The sequence below is a fragment of the Mus pahari genome, chromosome 12, assembly GCF_900095145.1.
Source record: "Mus pahari chromosome 12, PAHARI_EIJ_v1.1, whole genome shotgun sequence".
Taxonomy (NCBI): Eukaryota; Metazoa; Chordata; class Mammalia; order Rodentia; family Muridae; genus Mus; species Mus pahari.
In genome coordinates, this window is record NC_034601.1 from 10,276,074 (window position 1) to 10,297,960 (window position 21,887).

The following is a 21,887-nucleotide window of genomic DNA, read 5'->3' on the forward strand; positions in this document are numbered from 1 at the left end:
AACAATCAGGACCCCTCGGAGTCCCCACTCCCAGGAGGATGCTCTAGAAGCTGCTCAAGCCCACCACCCAGGCTTGCCCCTAAAGGACCAACTCTACTTACAGATCTGCTCCTGGGGTGGACTAGCAGGAGGACACCGGATGGAGAGCTCGGATCTGGCACTGATCCCAGGCTGGGATGGTCCAAATCTCTCTGTATGCTTCGGACGCCTGGCTTTATAGAGTCAGCGCTATCCGAGAGTGGGAAGGGGAGGTGGCTGTCGGACGGGGTGGGAGGATCCTCTTCCCTTCGCGGCGCCCCCTGCAGGTGAGGAACAGAGCCGCACTGGCCCGCAGCCTCAGGCCTCGCTCCCTGCAGCCACCCAGATCCTGGGTCCTTAAAGAAAAGAAATCCGGTATGCAGTCTGTAGGGAAACGAGAGAATTTCTCCCCCTAGGTCCATTCCAGCTGGATTTAACCTCTTCCTGTTCATACATACTGGAGACTTGATACCTCCCACTCTCCTTCATCCCCTCTTCGTTCACCTGCCACCTCCTAGATCCGAGGGCGGTTGTGTTTAGCAAAGGGAGGGGAAAGGTGTGTGTGTGTGTGTGTGTGTGTGTGTGTGTGTGTGTGTGTGTGTATGTTTGAACTCCACAAGGTGCAAAGCAGGTCACCGCATATCCTCCTGTGACTGCTAGGAATGTATGGGAAAGGGAAACTTGTTTTTCCTAACTTGTTCTCTGCACTTCCATTCATGCTACAACCAAAATCAAATATAATCCCACGGTGCCTGGGACCAATAACGTGGTTTCTCTGAGCATCGTTGAAAAGCGGGCTGCTGCTGGAGAAAGTGCATTATGGCACTTGGAGGATGCGTGCTAAGACCCTAAGAGAATGTGGGGGACTTGCTGGTCCCCTGCAAGTTCACAGCTGTCCCCCCTCCCCAGGGCATACTTCTCAATCTCTGTCCCTTAGCCCTGTACGGATCTAGGTCCCTGTCTCCCTGTCTCTTTTGTCTGACCTGACACACTCTTCATCACACTCTAGCTTTGATTTCCCTGTGACGATTTTTGCTCTGTCTCTATCATTTCATGTTATGTCCCTAAAGTCTCTCTCTCTCTCTCTCTCTCTCTCTCTCTCTCTCTCTCTCTCCTTCCCCCCTCTCCTTGCACACACACCACTCAGGCCATAAAAGGAAGTCGAGGCAGAGCTGGCCCCACGCCAGACCGGGGACGCCTCGCTCCCAGTGCGCGGACCCTCGAGGTCCCGGGCTGGTCCTCCCTCCTGGGCCTGGGCGGGAGACAACCCAAAAAGGCCAGGCGCAATTCTCGAAACAGGAATTCCCAGCGTGGCATACCAGCGGGGCTCTGGCTCCCCCTGACTAAATATGGTCCCGCGCAGTCTCCCGCTGAGCCCGCGGGGCGGTATGGGGACCCCAGTGCTCAGACAGGAGCTCCCGACCCATGTGCAGCTGGTTCTTCCAACCCAAGGATGGCTCTGGCCAAACCTGTCCCAGTCCTATTTTGCAGGCCAGAAGACTGAGTCCCCTGAGGGTCCTCAGCAAGCTCAGTACTGTTTAATACCAATGTTTACTCTGGAGAGCTGAGTTACAGATCACTGTGTACAAAGCCAACAGGGTGCTGGGTGACCTTTCATATCCCAGCCCATCTGAACCCCTTCCATATCCTTCCAGGACCAAGCTCACCTGCTTCTCAGACTTGAAAACATCTGGATCTTGGTCCTCCTCATCCCCATTCCTAACCCCATCCCAGCCTCACTGGGTGGCTTTGAGCAGAGCCAACGACAGCAGCCTGGCTGCCTGGATGTAGAGGTGGGGGAGGAGCCCTCCACATGATGGACGAGGCTGCTTCCCCAAAGCCTCTTCGCAGCTGCACGTAAAAGGAATGGAAACCGTCTGGGCATTGAGCCCAGGAGGAATGGAAGAGGGAAGCCCAGGACCCACCTGCACCTATCGGGGTCTGGAACCAGCCCAGAGCTTGCCATCCCCCTGTTAGGAAGGAAGGGCACTCCCGCAGCAGGCCTCAGTGAAGTCAATTCCAAGGAGCAAAGCTGATTTTTTTTTTTAAAAAGAGTTGTATCAATTTTGAAAGAAAACTAATTTCATTACAAGGAGAGACTGGATCAGTAAGACTGGGTAAAAGCAGTCCAGTGGTGGTGGCCCACGCTTTTAATCCCAGCACTTGGGAGGCAGAGGCAGGCGAATTTCTGAGTTTGAAGCCAGCCTGGTCTACAGAGTGAGTTCCAGGACAGCCAGGGCTACACAGAGAAAAACCCTGTCTCGAAAAAAAACAAAAACCAAAACAAACAAAGACTGGGTAAAAGCACATGTTCTTGAGTGTGGGGTCAACATTGTGTTCATCAGTTGCCCCTCCATTTTATTTTATGAGTATCTCTCACTGCACCTGGAGCTTGTTGCTTCTGAGAGGCTGCTAGACTGCAGAGCCAGGCAGCCAGCCCAGGGATCCTCCTGTCTGTCTGCCTTCCCCGTGTTGGGATTCTTGGTATAACTACTGAGCCATCTCCCCAGATCAACTTATGGTTTCCCCCAGTCTTGAGTGTTGCCCACAGTAGGCAAGCGCTGTACCACTGAGGCCCAAAAGTCTGATCTCAGCTCTGCTAAGCACTAGCCAAGAACCTCTGGGGTTAGCCATGTCCTTATGTGACACTGTCTTAGGAAAGGCTCTCTGCCTTCTCCACCTTGCTGGGTTGTTAATGGATGTGCCGGCCTTTGTATAAACCACCCCATGCTTGGGCAGTACCCAGGGACAGTATGTTCATTTACCAGTCACTCGGGAAGGTATCTGTCCACGGTGAGAAGTTCGGATATCTGCCGTCTTCAGAAGGACCCTACAACAGGGTAGAGGCTTCTATTTTTCTTGTGGTTGAAAAGGTCACTTATTGTAAGAAGAGGAAAAAAGTCACTTAACAAAATGCTCCTTTGGGTGATGTCAAATAAATTTAAATTGTATGTTTTTCTGTGATGGGAAGTGGGTGATGAAGAGGAAATTTCTCTTTGGAGTTTTTTTTGTTTTTTTTTTTTAAGAGTCTCACTGTGTAGCCCTGACTGGTTTTGGCCTCAAACTCATAGAGATAGATCTACTTGCCTCTGCCTCATAAGTGTTGGGATAATGAAGTCTTTTTTTTTTTTTTTTTTTTTAAGCAAATAGTTTTAAATAGCTCTTGGCTTCTAAAAGCCCCAGTATGTGATGCCCTCCAGCTTTAGGAAAATCAAAGATTGTATCCAAGCATGGCTGACTCTTGCATGTGCTAAAGATTGCATTATTTAAGACTCTATCAGCTGGCCCGAGGAGATGGCTCGTTGGGTAAGAGTGGTGCTCACTGCACAACACCCATGTAAAAACTGGGGCATGGCCACACATACCTTTAACAGGTGTGCTGTGAGACGGAGACAGGAGGCTCACTGGGGACTTCCTGGCTACCAGCCTAGATCCAACAAGTTCAGTGAGAGACTCTGTCTCAAGGCAATGGAGCAGTGACAGGCCACCTGACATTCTCCTCTGGCCTCAAATGCACGTGTGCGTACACACACACAGGCACAGGCACTCAGACACACACAGTTTCAGCCCAGGTCCATGAGATCTGTCTCATCAGTGGGAACTGTTCCAAGCCCAAGCACTGGTCACCACTGAGTCGCAAGGCAGGAGACTGCACCTGCTGTGCTGTTTCCTCTGCACTCATGTCCCATTCTGGTGCTCCTGTAACTACAGATGATGTCTCTATTGGAAAGGCTTCCATAGGAAGTGATCAGAAACTTTGTATTTTCATAAACCTAAACATGTCCTGTGTGGCAGGCTGAGTGAGAATGTCCCCATTGGCTCGTATGTTTCAACGTTTGGTCCCCACTTGATAGCAACCGGGAAGGTTTAGGAGCTGTAGCCTTGTTGGAGCTGTGGTCTTTTGGAGGAAGTGAATCACTGGGGTGGACTTTCAGGTTTCTAGAGCTCATGCCATCCCCAGCTACTCTCTGCCTCCTGCTTGTGGCACTCCCGGCTATGCATGTAAGCTCCTGGCTACAGCTCCATTACCATGCCTGCCTATCTGCCAGATGGTCATAGATTCTAGTCCTCTGGAACTGTAAGCCCCCAATAGATCCTTTCTTATTTAAGTTAGTAAGATCTTAGTAATAGTACTTTGCCATAGCAACAGGAAAGTAACTAAGACACTCTATCGGGAAATTTACCCAAAGGAGATGAACTTACCTCTATGCAGTTCTGTACATGGGCATTTATAGGAGCATGGTTTTGTTATTGATGCTTTAAGACATGGTCTCAGCAGGTGGCCCAGACCTTTAAAACTGACCATCATGCCTCCAGCTCAGCAGCTTTATTAACTGCAAGCACCTGGAGGCAGCTAGGCTGTTTTTTAGTAGGTTTACAGATAGCTAATAAAAGGGCAGGATTCTGCACTTTCTAGAAAGCTAACAAACCACAAAGCTATGGGAGATATGGCAATCCTAGAAGGGTGAAATGGTTCAAGCCACACGGTGCCCTGGGAAAGGTGGGCAGAGGTGTCAGGTACTGCCACCATGAACTCTCATCACCATGCTTTGTCAGGAGACAAAGGAGGATCTTCTGTGACAACTGCAGCTCAGATTGAGACAGTGGGAGAAGACGGGGCCTGTGGGAGGAGGGTGAGGGCACTCAGTGCTCCCCACTTCTGTGAGTCGGGCAACTGAAAGTTCTCACACAAGACAGACTGTGTGTGTGTGTGTGTGTGTGTGTGGAAGAACATGACTTGTTTTTTTCCTTTTGAGACAACGCATCACTATGTAGCCCTGGCAGGCCTGCAATTTGCTATGTAGACCAGGCTGGCCTCAAACTCCAAATTCTGCTTGTGTCTACTTTCAGAGTACTGAGACAAAAAGTATACGCTGCCACACTAGAATTTTACTTTTTGAGACAGGGTCCCTCACTGAACCCAGAGTTCACTAAAATGGCTGGACAGATTGGCCGACGATGTCCAAAGGTCACCCTGCTGCCAGCTTCCCAGCTCTGTGATAGCAGGAACCTGCGGCTGTGCCCTGTTTCTTAGGTGCTTGGGTGTCTGGGGATTTGACCATGGAAAGCGCTTTCCCTGACTGAGCCACCTCCAGGAGTTTGGTCTCACTTTTTATTTGAAGCATTACATGCAGTCCACAGTCCTCATATGGTGGTTGCCACAAACATAGAATGATAAGTGTCTGAGAAGCAGTGTTCCAGACGCCTTTAAAGGCACATTCTTAACCATCAATCCTCCAGACACTTGGCTTTTTGCTAAAGGAACAATCAGGTTTACATAATCAGCCAGGCATGCAAATCATATACAAACATGTTCTTGCACATAATAACAAAGCTATCTGTTTATTCTACACAAACATATACACTAGTCTTAAACTTATGATCTCCAAAAGCCAGTCCTAGGCTTGATAGGCATTCCCTCCCGGCCCCCCAAGTTTTGAATAACCAAGTCTCCTACAGCCATCTGGTCCTATTCCCATCCTGTTTTGTGTGAATTCAAGTTTTCCCATGAACTTCCCTTGTTATTTCTAGAAGGTAACTTGCTCTAACCTCAGGAAACACACAGTGAGATACGAATGCTGTTTGTGAGGATGGTCTAATGGGCCTTCTGGGCCTGCTTTTTTCCGTCCTTGGGAGTTTGTTTCAGTGTAGCCAGGCATGGTGCATAATTACAGCTCTCTGGAAGACAGGGGCACAGAGGTCTAAGAGTTTTAGGCCATCTGGCCTATAGAGTGACAACTTGTCTTGAAACCAAATGTTCCAGCTTACAAACCTTTTTAAGAAGCCTTAGGAAGTAAATCAGCTGACAGTGTTTATAAATCCCATGAATAGACAGCTACAGTAGATTGTCTCAACTCTCTGTTGTTGTTTAAGAACTCCTCGGGGTTTCTGTTTAGCTATGTGTACGCATAGGAACATGTGAGAGCAGATGTTCCGAGATCAGAAGAGGCCATTAGAGCCTCTGAGGGAGCAAAAGTGAGAAGCCCCGAGCCATCTCTCCAGCCCCTTGATTCTTTCTTTGGACACAGGGTCTGGCTACACAGTCAGGGTTAGCTTAGAACTACCAACCTTCCTGTCTGGGCATCCCACGTACTTGACTGGATTATAGGCATACTTCATCATGACCTGGCTCTTCTTCAGCTTTTAAGAATACAAAATGCGTCTTTCTTTGGATGATTAAAAAAACAAAATGGTAACACGGTTTAAAAATAGATGGTTTTCCCCTCTTCAAAGCAGCTCTTCAAATATCCCCAGGTTGTGGCAGCCTTGCGGATATCAAGTGCATACATGTACCAGTCCTGCCTTTCGCAGACCCCACCTGCCCAGTGCTCCAGCTACAGTCATCCCCCCTCTGGATGACAAGATAGTGACATGACAATCTACATAGAGATGAGCTGAGTTTCATTAAATGATTATGAAGAGTAAAACATTGCCTAGGCATAGACAGGTTAGAATCAAAACTCAGGAATGCATAAGGCTGCATTTAACAATTCTGTGTGGCTTCCACTTTAATGATTTCACATCCACATCCAAAATTATAAACACCAGTATTTTCCCTTCATAACTGCAATTCCTAAGATAGCATAGCATCCATAGCTGACACTTCTGAACATTAACCAAGCCCTCCGGGAGAAGCTGATATTTATATCTGAACAGAGAACACAATGGAATTTATAACTCTAGTCAGTGCAGACTTAAAACGGAAATGGGGATGTGTGCAGCTTTAAGCATTGGTGGCCTGAATGAGTCCACAGTGCTAGAAGCTGAGAGAGATGCACCCTGAACCCAGGCACCCTGTGATGAGCACCCCGAACCCAGGCACCCTGTGATGAGCACCCTGAACCCAGGCACCCTGTGATGACCACCCTTAACCCAGGCACCCTGTGATGAGCACCCTGAACCCAGGCACCCTGTGATGACCACCCTTAACCCAGGCACCCTATGATGAGCACCCCGAACCCAGGCACCCTGTGATGAGCACCCTGAACCCAGGTACTCTGTGATGAGCACCCCAAACCCAGGCACCTTGTGATGACCACCCTTAACCCAGGCACCCTGTGATGAGCACCCTGAACCCAGGCACCCTGTGATGAGCACCCTGAACCCAGGTACTCTGTGATGAGCACCCCGAACCTAGGCACCTTGTGATGAGCACCCTGAACCCAGGCACCCTGTGATGACCTCCCTGAACCCAGGCACCCTGTGATGACCACCCTTAACCCAGGCACCCTGTGATGAGCACCCTGAACCCAGGCACCCTGTGATGAGCACCCCGAACCCAGGTACTCTGTGATGAGCACCCCGAACCCAGGCACCTTGTGATGAGCACCCTGAACCCAGGCACCCTGTGATGAGCACCCTAAACCCAGGCACCCTGTGATGAGAACCCTGAACCCAGGCACCCTGTGATGAGCACCCTGAACCCAGGCACCCTGTGATGAGCACCCTGAATCCAGGTACCCTGTGATGAGCACCCCGAACCCAGGCACCCTGTGATGAGCACCCTGAGTCCAGAAACCCGCACACCTGTTCTGAATGCTGAGATTCCAGCACAGGCTTTTAGTTCTGCATTATTTATCTAATAAACTGTTTTACTTAAAGCAAAGTTAAAATAATTATTTCCCCCTTTACCTTTTCATTAAATTTCCTAGTAGAAGCTTAACTGTTCTTGGGGAAACAGTATTGTTATCTAGTTTAAAGATCAACATTAGATGGTGTCAGAGTTTTCATTGATGTTATAAGGACCATGACTACCGGGCAGTGGTGGTGCACGCCTTTAATCCCAGCACTTGGGAGGCGGAGGCAGGTGGATTTCTGAGTTCAAGGCCAGTCTGGTCTACAGAGTGAGTTCCAGGACAGCCAGGGCTACACAGAGAAACCCTGTCTCAAAAAACTAACTAAACTAACTAACTAACTAAATACCATAACCACAGAGAAACCCTGTCTCGAAAAAACAGATAAATAAATACCATGACCATAAGCAACTTGGGAAGAAGAGGGTTTATTTCAGCTTATTGTTCAATATCACAGTTCGTCACTGGGAGAAATCAGGGCAGAAGCTAATGCAGAGGCCACAGAGGAGTGCTACTTAGTGGCTTGCTCCCCATGGCTTGCTCAGTCTTTCTTACTGAACCCAGGATCACCTGCCCAGGGGTGACACCACCCACAATGGGCTGGACCCTCCCACATCAATCATGAATCAAGAAAAATGTACTACAGGTTTGCCCATAAGCCAATCTGATGGAGGGATTTTCTCAATTCAGAGTCCCTCTTCCCAAATGACTCTAACTTGTATCAAGTGGATATAAAACTAGCCAGGGCAGGCAATAATTCAGGTGTTCTTTTAAAAAATTCAAATTTCATACAAATTAAGTTCTGGTTTTAATGCTCCTTTAGATACTTTTTCAAAACATGAATGACTTTCCCCATAGGTCCATATAATTCTAGCTGAAAAAAGTTTAATGAGCAGAGCATATGGACAAAGACCTGTTCTTGTGTTTTCTTTCTTCAGTGCTAGGACTGAACCCAGGACCCTGCACATGGAAGGGAAGTGCTTTAACAGCAGCATATCAACAGCCATTGGAGCTGGCCTTAAAAAAAAAAAAAAAAAAAAAAAACTATACAAAGTACTAGAAAGCCCTTTCAGATTTCACAAATGAGAACTTTAAAAATGCATCCTGAAAACAATAAATTTTCCCCAGTGACATCCAGCAAGCTAGATGACAGATCAGTGTTCCACAGCTGTAGTAAACCATGAGCAGCTGAATGTAGACACTCAAACATTTACAAGCAGTGGTGGTCCAATTGATGGCATTGGGAATAACCTGCCAGTTACTCCACACAGCTGAGGTGAAGAGCCTGGTGTACGTGTCATCTGCTGACTGCTTGTGCAGCAGCACGAAGCTCTTCAGTTGTGGTTCTTGGCCCCATGTCCTTCCTCATGTGGTCATCTAGAGAAAATACACAGGTGTCAATATTCACTGCAAATCACAACAGGCAGACAAGCAAGCGCATATGTTATAGGGCATTGTGTTAGCATGAGTTTTTCTTACAATATGTACTATACTGACATGCATGTAGACGTCAGAGGACGACTTGAGGGAATCAGTTCTTTCCTTCTACCATGTGTGTCCCAGGTACTGAACTCAGGCCATCAGGCTTGGCAGCAAACCTGCTGAACTACCTTGTTAGCTCTACTTTGTGAATTCTCCTCCTGTCTTAAACATCATTGAAGAAATCATAAATATTTAGTACTAGAGACTAACTGTAATAATTCAAGTGTTTCTTCAGGGTCTCACTATTTAGCCCAGGCTGGCCTTCCACCTCAGCTTGAGTGCTGATGTCACAGGCTTCCAAGCACAGACTCAGCTTCACTTTCTTATTTTTTCCCCCTTGGAGTGAAGTGCAGTGTGGAGCCCTGTGAGCCACTATCTCAGATATAAGGAGTGAGCCCAGGAGAAAGGACAAGCGTGCAATCAGCACTGTAGGACCACCACAACCACTGCAACCACTATGATGGCCTGTTAGCTGAGCCCTCCTGTGGAACACAAAGAAAGGGGTGGTTTGTGTCTTTCTATCAAAACTGTAACACTAGTCAGGAAATGGTAGAAAGTGCTTTTAAAGCCTACAAGATGGCTCAAGGAGTAAAGATGCTTGCCACAAAGTCTGCCCCAACTTCGATCCCTAAAACTTACATGGAAGGACAGAACTGACTCCCACAAGTTGTCTCTTACCTCCACATATGCACTATGGTCCATGCATGCACAAATACATATAAGTGTAATAAAAGTGATAACTAAATAAAAGATAAACTGGGCATGGGGAGATACACCTGTAAGCCCATCACCTGGGAAGCTGAGGTAGAATAATAAATGCCATCCTGACCCACACTGAGATCTGCCCATCTCGGCTCCACCAATGCTGGGGTTACAGGAACACAAGCCACACTGGAGGGATAGTCCAGTGGTTCACAGCACTTGCCGTTAGAGAACCCATGTTCAGTTCCCACCGCACACATGGCAGCTCATAATGGTCTATAAGTCTAGTTTCTGGAAATCTGATGCCATCTTTTGGCTTCCTTAGACGCCAGGCATGCACGTGGTACACAGACATATGTGCAGGAAAATACCAACCCCCACCACCACCACCCAAACATAAAACTTTATTTTTTTTAAAAAAAGTCCGAGCCGGGCGTGGTGGCGCACACCTTTAATCCCAGCACTCGGGAGGCAGAGGCAGGCAGATTTCTAAGTTCGAGGCCAGCCTGGTCTACAGAGTGAGTTCCAGGACAGCCAGGGCTACACAGAGAAAACCTGTCTTGAAAAACAAGCAGGGCTGGAGAGATGGCTCAGTGGTTAAGAGCACTGACTGCTCTTCCAAAGGTCCTGAGTTCAAATCCCAGCAACCACATGGTGGCTCACAACCATCTGTAATGAAATCTGGCGCCCTCTTCTGGAGTGTCTGAAGACAGCAACAGTGTACTTACATATAATAAATAAATATTAAAAAAAAAAGAAAAACAAACAAACACACACACAAACAAACAAAACAAAGTTCCGAGTCATATGTCTATAATCCCAGCTAAAGAAATGGAAGCAAGAGGACTGCTACCAGTGAGGCCAGCCTAGGATACATGGTAAGACCCTGTATCTAAAAAAAAAAAGCACAAACATAAAGTTTAAAATGAAGGGCTTTTAAAATTTATTTTTCTGTGTATCTGTGTGTGTTTGTGTGTGCATGTACATACATGTGAGTGTGTATACACAGGCCACAGCAGGTGCACACAGAGATCAAAGGACAACTTTTAGAAGTTGGTTCCTCCCTTCTGTTTCGAGGTTCTGAGGCTGCTGGGTTGCTGGGTTTGGCAGCAAGTGCCTCCACCCACTGAGCCACCTTATTGGTCCAAATGGTGTTATTTCTGCTCTTTAAAACATATGATCATAAAAGCCTTAACTTTTACTTAGAACAAAATCTACCCTGCCTCAAAGGCCACATCCACCCAGCGCAGGACCCAGTGGCAGGCTATCCTGCTAAAGGTGGGTGCCTATGGAATCCTTTCGAGCATCTTCCACTAAAACTAGACGAGCTGTCAAGCAGGAGTGTGTGGCTCCTGTAGTAGGTGGACTCAGAGAACAACCGTGTTACAGATGGTGACTTATAGCTGAGGCTCTTCTCAAGGCATCAGAGAGTTCACCCTGTGTCAAGAAAAAAACTTGATGATCAAGAAAATAACTTGTAAGTCAGGCATAGTGATCCAAGCCTTTAATCCCAACACTCAGGAGGCAGAGCCAGGTGGATCTCTCAGTTCGAGGCTAGCCTGGTCTACAGAACTAGTTCTAGGCCAGCCAGGACTACACAGAGAAACGCCTGTCTCAAACAAACAAACAAACAAAAGAAAAACAGAAAAAGAGAAAAGAGCTGCAACATCACTGTCCCTGGGGCTCTGTGGCCACCCTCATTCATGAGCTTTCTCTGGAGCTTTCTGCGGAGGAAGCACCAAGCCCACTGCACTGACTGGCCTCTCACTGCTTGTAGCACTGAGCATCTCAGGGTGAATCTCCCCAGCTTACCTCCCTCCTCCTTCCCCACTCTTCTTCCTCCCTCCCTGCAGTGGAAGGTTATGAGAGATAGTTTAAAATCTCACCTTAGAAGAACTAACCCTGGTTTATGACCAGTTTTCTCATTTTCAACATTCTACTGCCATTAACACTAATATTTGATGATCAAGAAATTCTAGAAGAGATTCTAACACATTACAAAGGTTAGCTCCCAAAACATTATTTTTCTTCATAATACTAAATTAGAGTCTTATGGTTGTTGTGTTAACAAGTGTTAATGGGTAGTTACCATCCACCAGGAACAGGAACTAAGGACTGTCATGCATTCCTCTTAAGTATGCAAACTAGTAGAGCCTTTCTAGGGAACTAAACAATATGAACTACATATTTAAATAAGCCGTGCTGTCTGTGAACCAGCAATTCTGCTTCAGGTACCACCACAGGAGAGATATCATTATATACAGGCAAAGATACAACCTTACACAATTATAAAACTGAAACCTTAGCCTTAGCTCATCCGTAAAAACCAGCTGTAGCAATACCACACTACAGAGGCCCAGGCCCACTGATCCATAAGCACACTGCCAGGTAATATACATTTGGATCCTGGAACACACAGAATTAGTCCCAGATGACTAGTAAAAGGCGGATATGAGCACCTTCCATGGAAGAGACAGATATGAGGAGCCAAGATGGGCAGGGCAAAGAAGGTACAACTGTACAGCCTTTGAGATTTTCAAGAGGCGTTAGCATGGTTAGTGGGCTAGTAGTCTACACTAGTGTCAGAGCCTTAGTGATTGCATGAACTTGGAAAGCCCCTACTTTCATGCTTTGGCGTGTCTGAACAGTGGCCTGCACTGAGTCGCTATTCTCCCAGTCTTGGCTCTCTAGAAAGTTAGTAAAAGTTAGTAGAAAGTTAGTCTACCATAACACAGTCAGCTCAGCATCCCAACAAACAGAGAATAAAACTAGTTAAGTCACAAATATCTTTTTTGTTTTTGTTGTTGGTTTTTTTTTTTTTTTTTTTTTTTTTTGAGTGTGAGATAGGGTTTCTCTGTGTAGCCCTGGCTGTCTTGGAACTCACTCTGTAGACCAAGCTGGCCTCAAACTCAGAAATCCACCTGTCTCTGCCTCCCGAGTGCTGGGATTAAAGGTGTGCGCCACCATGCCCAGGTAAGTCACAAATATCTTGAGGGCTTATCCTGACTCACAAGTATGCTGCTTTCAGAACTTAAGAAGCAGCAAGCCACTCAGAAGGGGCAGCAGTATTGGTTATAGCAGAGCAATCTGCATCCTGGGCACTTCTTAAGAATGTACTTCAAATCCCGTATCAACTGCCTGAACCTCACTTGTAAACATCCTTCTGAGAAAGAGCACCAACTCTGCTACATGGGGAACACCCAGCTCACACAAGCAAACTCAGGGCCTGCGGCCAAATCACCATAAGCTCATCTCACTTTATCATTTCTACCTTATTTACTTACTTCAGCTTTGTGTAATTTTGGAGACGATCTCACTATGTATGCACCCCAGGCCGGCCTCAGTCTTCACCGCCTGGATTATAAGTCTGAGTCACCATGCTTCCCTCTGAAAGCTCATTTTAAAGGGGAGCATTCTTAGCAGGGCATGGCTGTTCACACATCTAATCCTGGTACTCAAGTTGAAGAAAGGAGAGATTGATGGCAAGCTCAAGGCCAACCTGAATGAGAGTCAGAGTCTGTTTCAAAAACATTTGAAAAAGAAAAATCTGTTATCTGTAGTTAACTGTTATGTGTAGTTAACTGTCATCTACCATAGCAAGTGTCCTGAAAATGTAACGGGAACACAGACATGGCTTCCCTGTACAGTAGTCATCTTGTATTTTTCAGTCTGGGAAAGATGGGGGAGGGGGTTGAGGTGGGGCAACTTCTTGGTTTCAAAGAAAACTATACAATGTGCTGAGCCAGGCTGTTCCAAAGACCACGCTGATGTGAAAATCAGGTCTCTTTCAAGACCTTGCTTTGAAATTGTATCTAAGCACTTTGCCCAGTCAAGATCTCTTTCCCCCAAGCTCTGGCTTTCTGGAGGGTAAGCAGTACAGGCTGATGATGAACTAGACCAGCTCCAGAGAACAAACTCAGTGAAGCTGAAGGATAAGCAGCGGAAGCGCCTACCATCAGGTTGTCTGCTGGGCTTCCAGCTGAGATGCTTGTCTGCCGGGTGCAGGGTTGACTCTGTCAGAAGCACATTCTGGACTCCATCTGGAGGACCACGCAAGAAATGGGCTAAAATCCCATACAACAGAGGACTATTTCAGGAAGAAGGCAAAACCAAAATCAATTTACTTCCCAGAAGTAGGAAAAACTTAAGACAATCACTTTAAAGGTAAACTCTGACACAGAAACGGCCATCTAACTCAATAGATTAAAAAAAAGAAAATTACCTAAGTGGCAAATGTTCACTCAATTTAAAAGTACCAATTAACCTGGTAAGATTTTTTTTAAAACCCTCAGAAAACACACTACCACAATGAAGATCATCTAAACTAAAACGAAATTACAATTAACCTACTGGAATTTAGCTTGTTAACTCCAAGGCCAGTCTAAAACCTAAACCTTCCTAGAACCTAAAACTGGTTACCATCCACTGTCCTGCCAAGGTTAGGCTAACAGCCATGTGGTCTGCCTCAGTATCTTGTTGGCTGACAGCCAGCTGCAGACCTTGAAGATCTGCTTCCTAATGTTCACGGATGTTTCTCTTCCTTAAGGGGGTGAGCAATCCCTAGGTTACATGCTGGTATCCTGTCGACAATGTCAAGTCTCTAGCTATGTACCCTGCACATAGAAAATGGCGTAAGAATTAACAGGAGAGCCGGGTAGTAACTAACATCTACAAGGCTGCTTTTGAAGTTTCCTCTCCTGTCAGCCGGTCCCTGGACACTGAAGGCTGCTCTACTGACAGCACGGAAGGGTTCTCTCTTCGCTTCCAATCTCACCCCTGGAAATACAAGTAAATGCATTTACTTTTGAGATATCCATCTCCTGCCCAGCTGATATAATGGTTCAAAGTATGACACTTCTATTAAGAACAGAGTCTAAACATCTTATGCTTGATTGAGCCTCACTCACTTCCTACCTATGGGACAAGGTGGCAAGGGGCAATTACTTCCTTTCTTGGATCACTCTCTGGAGGAGGCACAGCCTGTGGACATTCAAGCAGTCCCACACACAGGCACATATATGAGGAGCTAAGGAAGTCTGAAGCAGATCTCATGGCTTCATTTGAACCTCCAGAAGCCTGAAACCTCAAAAGATATCTGGAGCTATATTCAGGTAAACCCAGTTCCCATTACAGCAGCTCCTCCAGGACACGGAAAGCACTAGAGGCTCTCAGGGAGATGTCTCAGAAATCGCACACGACGGACCCATGCCTCTGCTCCTTCCAGTCAGCTTGTTTGAGATTGCCAAGCTTTCCTTCCGACCTAGGATCGAATCTGCTTCAGATTCAGAGAAATCTACACATCAGAGACCTGAAACTGCCTTACATGATAATTAGCACACTTAACATACAATTTAATAGACAGCAAAGTTTATTTCCAAAAATAGTTTTAAAAGGCCATGTTTAAAAAAAATTTTTTTTTAAAAAGTATAGCTAGGGGTGTTGCTCAGCGACAAGCACTCACCCAGCATGTGCAAAGCCCCAAGTTTGATCTCCAGCACACACACCCCTCCCCCCCCCCAAACCCACACATTCCTGAAGAAGCTCCCTCACTTTCTGGAAATAAAGCTGGTCACCAGTTCCCCTGTGTAACCTGTTCATCTGCAGCAAATGTTTCAGGGGCTATCAGAGGGCTGGGAAAAAAAAAAATCTAACAGCTACTGTGACACCTGTCAAATACAAACTAACTTCTACTTGGATGGCCCCATACCTGCTTAGCTACTGCGGTAGTCTGAATAAAAATGGCCTTCTGAAGCCGGGCGCGGTGGTGCACGCCTTTAATCCCAGCACTCCGGAGGCAGAGGCAGGCGGACTTCTGAGTTCAAGGCCAGCCTGGTCTACAGAATGAGTTCCAGGACAGCCAGGGCTGCACAGAGAAACCCTGTCTCGAAAAACCAAAAAAAAAAAAAAAAAAAAAAAAAAAAAAGAGGTGTGGCCTTGTTGGAAGAAGTATGTCACTGGGGGTGGGCTTTGGGGTTTCAGAAGCTAGTATCAGTGTCTCTCCCCTCCCCTCCCTTCCTCTCTCTCTCTCTCTCTCCTGCAGGTGGAGATCTCTCAGCTACTTCTCCAGCGCTATGCTTGCCTGTGTGGTGCCATGCTTCCCACCAAAAAGAGAATAAACTAAACCTCTGAAACTGTAAGTCAGCCCCAATTACACGTTTTCCTTTGTAAGAGCTGCTGTGGTCATGTTGTCTGTTCACAGCAATAGAACACTGACTAAGACAGCTACTCTTAGAATCTCCACACATTTCAAAAACTGTCCAAATGCTTAAACCATTACCCACTGTTTTGCTTAACATTTAAATGTAGCGAATATTATACCCATGACCACTAGTTCTGTAAAAGGGGAATAACATCCTAACAAATATGGATACCCCAAGTTAGATGACAAAGGCTCTTTGTGCGGCAGGATTTCTTAGTGTACATGCTCCGTTTATGCATATCATAAATGACCAGGAGGGAATGTGGTTCAATGGCGGTTTGTGAGCATCTCATAGAATATGCACTCCCCAGTCACTCTCTGGGGACACCGTAGAAAACTGTGCTGCCATATCTCCAGTGTCTACAGCAGTGCCCCCACATTGTAGCACGTGTCAGATAAGTTTTGGCAAAATAGTAAAATGCTGGAAATTCACAACACAAGGGGAAGACGTGGTCTGCATGCGAAGGGAAGGAAGCAGAGACAGCCTTCAGTAGACACTCCCTCATTTTGTGTAGATAAAAAAAACTCTGAGACAAAATACAGTGACCCTCAAATAAAGAAGAACTAAAGTGTTTGAAAAAGAGATGTATATACACAATACAATTCCTTCATACATGGAAGAAAAACCACTCAGCTGTGCTTTATGTGCTTGTGTCTGAATGATACAAGGGGGAAATGTTCACTGAGTCACCCCTGGGCAGTGAGAGCAGCTGGGGACAAGAATACACTTTTCTATGTCTCCCACACGCTTTGCAGCAAAACACCACTACTTTCATTATGACCCCTCAAAAGTGATTTCTCCTCACTCAGGCCAGTTTTCCCTATCTAAGGGTTCATGCCATGTTCATACATAAGTCAAACACTATGCTAATACATAGGCAAAATAAGTGTAGGCAACCAGTCAGCTCACTGTACTCTCTCACGCCTAGTGCTTCAAAGCTTTTTCTTCAGAAAGAGCTCCTCAGCTGCCCAGCCCAGAGCTGGACAACATCTGGACACCCAATGCAAATCAATGACAAAGTGCAGTAAGAAGCAGAGAAATATACAGTGCTACAATAACCCTCAACTGGTGCACTCAGCACTTATTTGAATAATTTTATTTATTTAAAATGCAGCACAATAGCTATTATGCTCCTTTGTAGTCTGTCTGCTTAGCTTGCTGTTAAAATCTGCTGTAGCCTTGTCATGTCAGCACAAAGACAAAGAGAAGAAAACATGAAACTATGGAACTAAGAAATGTTTTCTTTTCTTCTTCTCTAGGTCACCTGGATTTTATGCAGATCATCAGTTTTCTTGGTAGCTGAAATTCAATGCAGTGAGCACAAACTGCTCATAGCCAAGAACCTGTGAATGGCTTTCTCCCTCCCAACTCCTGTGAAAACATCTAAACATGGCCAAGAAGATAAAAGGTGAACCCACAGAAGTTGAAGAGGAGAGGGAACATTTGGTGCAAAGGCCAAGAACCAGGAAGCTGCAATTAACTGTGTGCCACTAAGGGGTGGGTTGAGCCACTGGAGCCTAAAGCAACATTAAGGATCTGACTTGCTCACGTACACCATGGAAATTTATTGAATGTTTTTAAACAATACAGTAGCTGTCTTAGAAAGACAGAGGGCACGATAAGATGAGTTTGGAAAGGGAGTGACTGGAGAAAAACTAGCCAGGGGGCCCCTAAATAGTGTCAACAGTGTGGCACAGGGCACTGAGACCGGAGAGATAAGCAGAGGCAGAGTCAACAGTGCTGCTGAAGGACTGGCAGGAACAGAAAAACTTGTCTTTAGTTGCCTGTGGCTCTGCCTTTAAAGCCTAAGCAGCCACAAGAAAAGCCTGTGAGGAATCCTGTGAGTCAGCAAGAAGAGCACCCTGATATTCTGAACACACTGCACTGAAGATGCCACAGACACATGGGCCCAACCAGGAAAGTGGTCCGAGCACATTTGCCTCATACAGACCTCCCTAGAGGCTCAAATATGGGGGTGATGTGTGAAAAGAAATGAAAACGGAAGACAGAACCTATGGAGTGCCCACTGAAATTTAAAGGAGTCAATGAAGAAAGCAAGACTAAGTAAGACTGGGGAACTCTTATGACAGTGAAGAACCACAAGAAACATGGGACAGGAAGCTCTGTGGAGAAAAGAAGTCAGTATTACAACATGCTGCAAAAACTCAAGACACATACTTGATGCTAGGGACAGGACAGCACTGAGGGGAATTTAATTAAATGGCATATATAAAAAAAGGTTTATATTAAAACATAATTATACCACAAAAACAAATGAAAAAACTCCATGAACTTTTAGAATGAAAACAGAAGTTTTCAAAGAAGTTTTCAGCAAGGAAAGGTTACTGAGCTGAGCACTCTGGGACTAGGTACAAGCTAACTAATTAATTAGCCAGTTAGGAACTCTGGAAAAATATCAGAGGCATTAAACACAGGGAAAGAACTAAGAAATGATTTGTGTAGAGGAGGAGAAGGAACAATTTCAGATGCAGAGAGCCCAAGAGAAGGGGATGGCAACATGAAAGCGGAGGGCAGACACAACAGGTCTGGCAAGGACAAGCCATAAAGCAGTGGGGGTAGAGGAAGCTGACTGGAGGGCCCTTTGCCTCTGTTTAGAGATGAGATCTGAGTTTGTTCCTACACTGAAGTGAAGGAAGTAAGGAGGAAGAGTTAAATATGAAGAAGAAACAACTCGAAGAACAAATCTTTACAAAGAAGAAAAAAAGATCAAGAGGCCAAGAAGACTCATTCTTAGAAAGAAGTAAGGGGGCGGAGCTGGAGAGATGTCTCAGGGCGGTTAAGAGCACTAGCTGTTCCTCTGGAGGCCCAGCTTCAATGCCCAGCACCCACGTGGTGCCTCACAATCACCTGTAACTCCAGCTCCAAGGCCTCTGAGGGAATCAGGCATGTATGTGGTGCACAGACTTGCACGCAGACAAAATACCTATATACATAAACAAAAAATTTTTTTAAGTTTAAAAAAGCCAGTTGGTGGTGGTGTATACCTTTAATTCCAGCACTCTGAATGTAGAGTCAAATGGACATCTGTGAATTCGAGGCTGAGCTAGAACAGAGCTAGAGTTTCAAGACAGCTGGGGACCCCCCCCCCCAAAAAAAATCAAAAGATAAAAAGCTTAAAAAAGAAAGATGTAGAGGGCTGGGACAGGGGCACTGCTCAGGGTAAAGGGCTTGCTGCACATACTCAAGGCCCTTTGTCAATTACCATTGAAGGAAACTGATTGGGGGGGAGCCCCCAAAGGAAGGAAGGAGGGGGGAGAAAGGGAGGGAGGCAGGGGTACTGGTACTGGTGGTTGGCTAGGCATTCAGTCCTCAGAAGCCACAGGAGCTCAGCTGCAGCAGAGACCTCAGATACTTGTCTACACTTCTTAGATATTGTAAAATGTATAGCATACAATGAACCTCAATAAGTTCCTGTTGGATTAAACTAAATCATAGCCAGCACTCTGCCATGAGGATCTGATTATAACATGTGCAAACCGCTTTTTAAAAACTTCTTACATTGAGTTATCCTTTGATTCTTCAAAGGCATTTAGTTCACGGATGAGAAACTGTCTGTCCAATGGAACTACAGGTTGACCAGATTCTGGAGGGAAAAATTCAGGAAAACACTGAGTCTATTAATCTAAAAGGCAAATTCAATTTTGATAATAACCATACCTCCCAGGTAGATACATTTCTCAGATTTTGGAAGAATGCTGACAGCATATTCAAGACAGATCTAACATACATATGAGTTTATGATGTTAACATATACCCAAACAATTAAATGTGGAGATTAATTACAGCTTAACACATACTTAGTTTTTATATCCTTAATTTGTGATTGGTAATATGGTTTCTGCATCTAAAACTACAATGCTGGACTTCAGTAAGTTTTCTGAGATGTTCATAGTTTATAAACACATGGTAATACTAAATAGTTCATTTTAAGAATATATATTTAGAGCTGGTGAGATGACTTAGAGGTTAAGAGGCTGCTCGTCCAGAGTCCCAAGTTCAATTCCCAGCAACCACATGATGGCTCACCACCATCTACAGAGGGATCTGATGCCCTCTTCTGGAATGCAAGTATAAATGCAGATAGAACACTTATAATTAAAAAGAAATTCTTTTAGTTGTGCCATAGCGGCTCACGATTATGATTCTGATTCCAGCACTTGGGAGGCAGAGGCAGGTGGTTCTCTATGAATTCGAGGCTAGCCTGGTCTACAGAGCAAGTTCCAGGACAGCCACGGCTATGCAGAAAGAAGCCTTGTCTCAATCAATCAATCAATCAATATTCCATTCATGGAAAATAATTCTAAGATTAAAATTAATTGTTATATTTCTAGACCGAGTCTCAGTGTAGCCCAGACTTGCTTCACATTCAGTCTATGTCCTAGCCAGGCCTTCGACTTGCAGGGGTCTTCTGACCTTGCTTCCCGAGCGCTGTAAGTGTGAGCCGCCATCTTCCTGGGGAGAAGGTTAAATGCTAGGGCCAGTTGAAAGCAGTGGTAGGTTACTGCCTGAAGGGAAGCATTCACTTTCCAGACAACATGGTGAAATAAAATAAGATTCAAAAAAAACCTTCCCTGTAAATGTTTTTGTGGGTCAGATTCATGGCAATCAGATAGGATAAACAACCGAAATGCCTCTGAGAGCAGCTGAAGTGGTCCAGCCACAGCAGCCCCTATCCACAGGTTCAAGGTCAGCATGTCCGAACCACCAGTGCTTATATTGCTTGGTTTTGCAAGACAGGGTTTCTCTGTGTAGTCCCAGCTGCCCTGCAACTCACTCTGTAGACCAGGCTGGCCTTGAACTCAGAGATCCATCTGCCTCAGCCTCCCAAGTGTTGGGATTAAAGGCGTGCGCTGCCACCACCACCACCATCACCTTTAATGCACTTTAGTGCATTGTATTAGGTGAGGTGAGGCAAGTATCAAAGGCAACTCCTTTAGGCTTCCATATATATGTATGGCATTTTGAAAAAGGCAAACGTGATGAGCAGAAACTCAGTCATGTCCCATCATCACCCCACCCCACTCCCATTCGCCCCTCGCCGAGCCTCCCACCAGTGATGGGGAATTAAGCTCTGGCAAATGTTCTACCACTGAGCTACAGCTATTTTATATTTTGAAGCAGTGTCTTTCTGCTTTAGCCCCTTGAGTTACTTGGGCTACAGGCATGAGCAAGCATACCAACCTAAAACACTAAAACCTTTCATATGAAACAGCACTGTCATGATTTCAGCCCAGGGACACTCAATTCCAAGACACCTAACACTATTTTCAATTTTTTTTTTTTCCGTTTTCTTGCTCTCCTCTGGCGTGTTAAAGGTGTTATACAGCCAGCTATAAAACCTGAGGGAAACTGACAGTAATACTACCTTTAGAGACCCTCAGCATGGCAGAATCGCTATCCTTTATGAGAATGTATACCTAACTTTGCATACATTCATGCAGAACTTTGTCTTATTTTAGCTCCCCAAAAGCCCCCAGACTGAGGGGTCCCTGTCCTAGGCTGGCTTCAACTGATAATAGAGAATTGCTGTACAGCCATTTGCTGAGGGGGGAGACAGGGCAGGACTTTTAGACTGCTCCGGCAAGAGACTGAGAGGGGCGAGGGGGAGGCGAGGATCAGATTTAGGAGCTGCAAGAGAAAAAACACCCAGCAATGCAGGTGAAAAGGGATGAGGAGCCTATGGGGTGAGCTCCCCAGAAGGTAACAGGGTAGCAGAGATGAAATATAGATTTTAAAAGATGTTAACTTGCGGGCAGTGGTGGTGCATGCCTTTAATCCCAGCACTCGGGAGGCAGAGGCAGGAAGATTTCTGAGTTCGAGGCCAGCCTGGTCTACAAAGTGAGTTCCAGGACAGCCAGGGCTACATAGAGAAACCCTGTCTCGAAAAAAA

At 45.9% G+C, this 21,887-nt stretch overlaps 2 protein-coding genes across 6 annotated transcripts in view; both read right to left on the reverse strand.

Annotated features, from left to right (window-relative positions):
- The window catches only part of Myh11 (myosin heavy chain 11), a 99,569-nt gene extending 99,336 nt beyond the window's left edge, over positions 1 to 233 (reverse strand). For 2 of the 4 annotated variants that reach the window (XM_021209054.1, XM_021209056.1), the window contains exon 1: positions 102 to 233. The gene's annotated coding sequence lies outside the window, so the exon portion shown is untranslated. The remainder of the gene's footprint in view (positions 1 to 101) is intronic. The other 2 variants (XM_021209053.2, XM_021209055.2) reach the window with 1 other exon arrangement.
- A 7,771-nt stretch (positions 234 to 8,004) lies between these two features.
- The window catches only part of Fopnl (FGFR1OP N-terminal like), an 18,185-nt gene continuing 4,302 nt past the window's right edge, over positions 8,005 to 21,887 (reverse strand). The window contains exons 3-5 of one of the 2 annotated variants that reach the window (XM_021209736.1): positions 19,496 to 19,580; positions 13,730 to 13,863; positions 8,005 to 8,969 (exon numbers count right to left, since the gene is read on the reverse strand). In XM_021209736.1, the coding sequence (XP_021065395.1) occupies positions 8,890 to 8,969; positions 13,730 to 13,863; positions 19,496 to 19,580 (299 nt within the window). In that variant the 3' untranslated portion in view covers positions 8,005 to 8,889. The remainder of the gene's footprint in view (positions 8,970 to 13,729; positions 13,864 to 19,495; positions 19,581 to 21,887) is intronic. The other variant, XM_029544873.1, reaches the window with a different exon arrangement.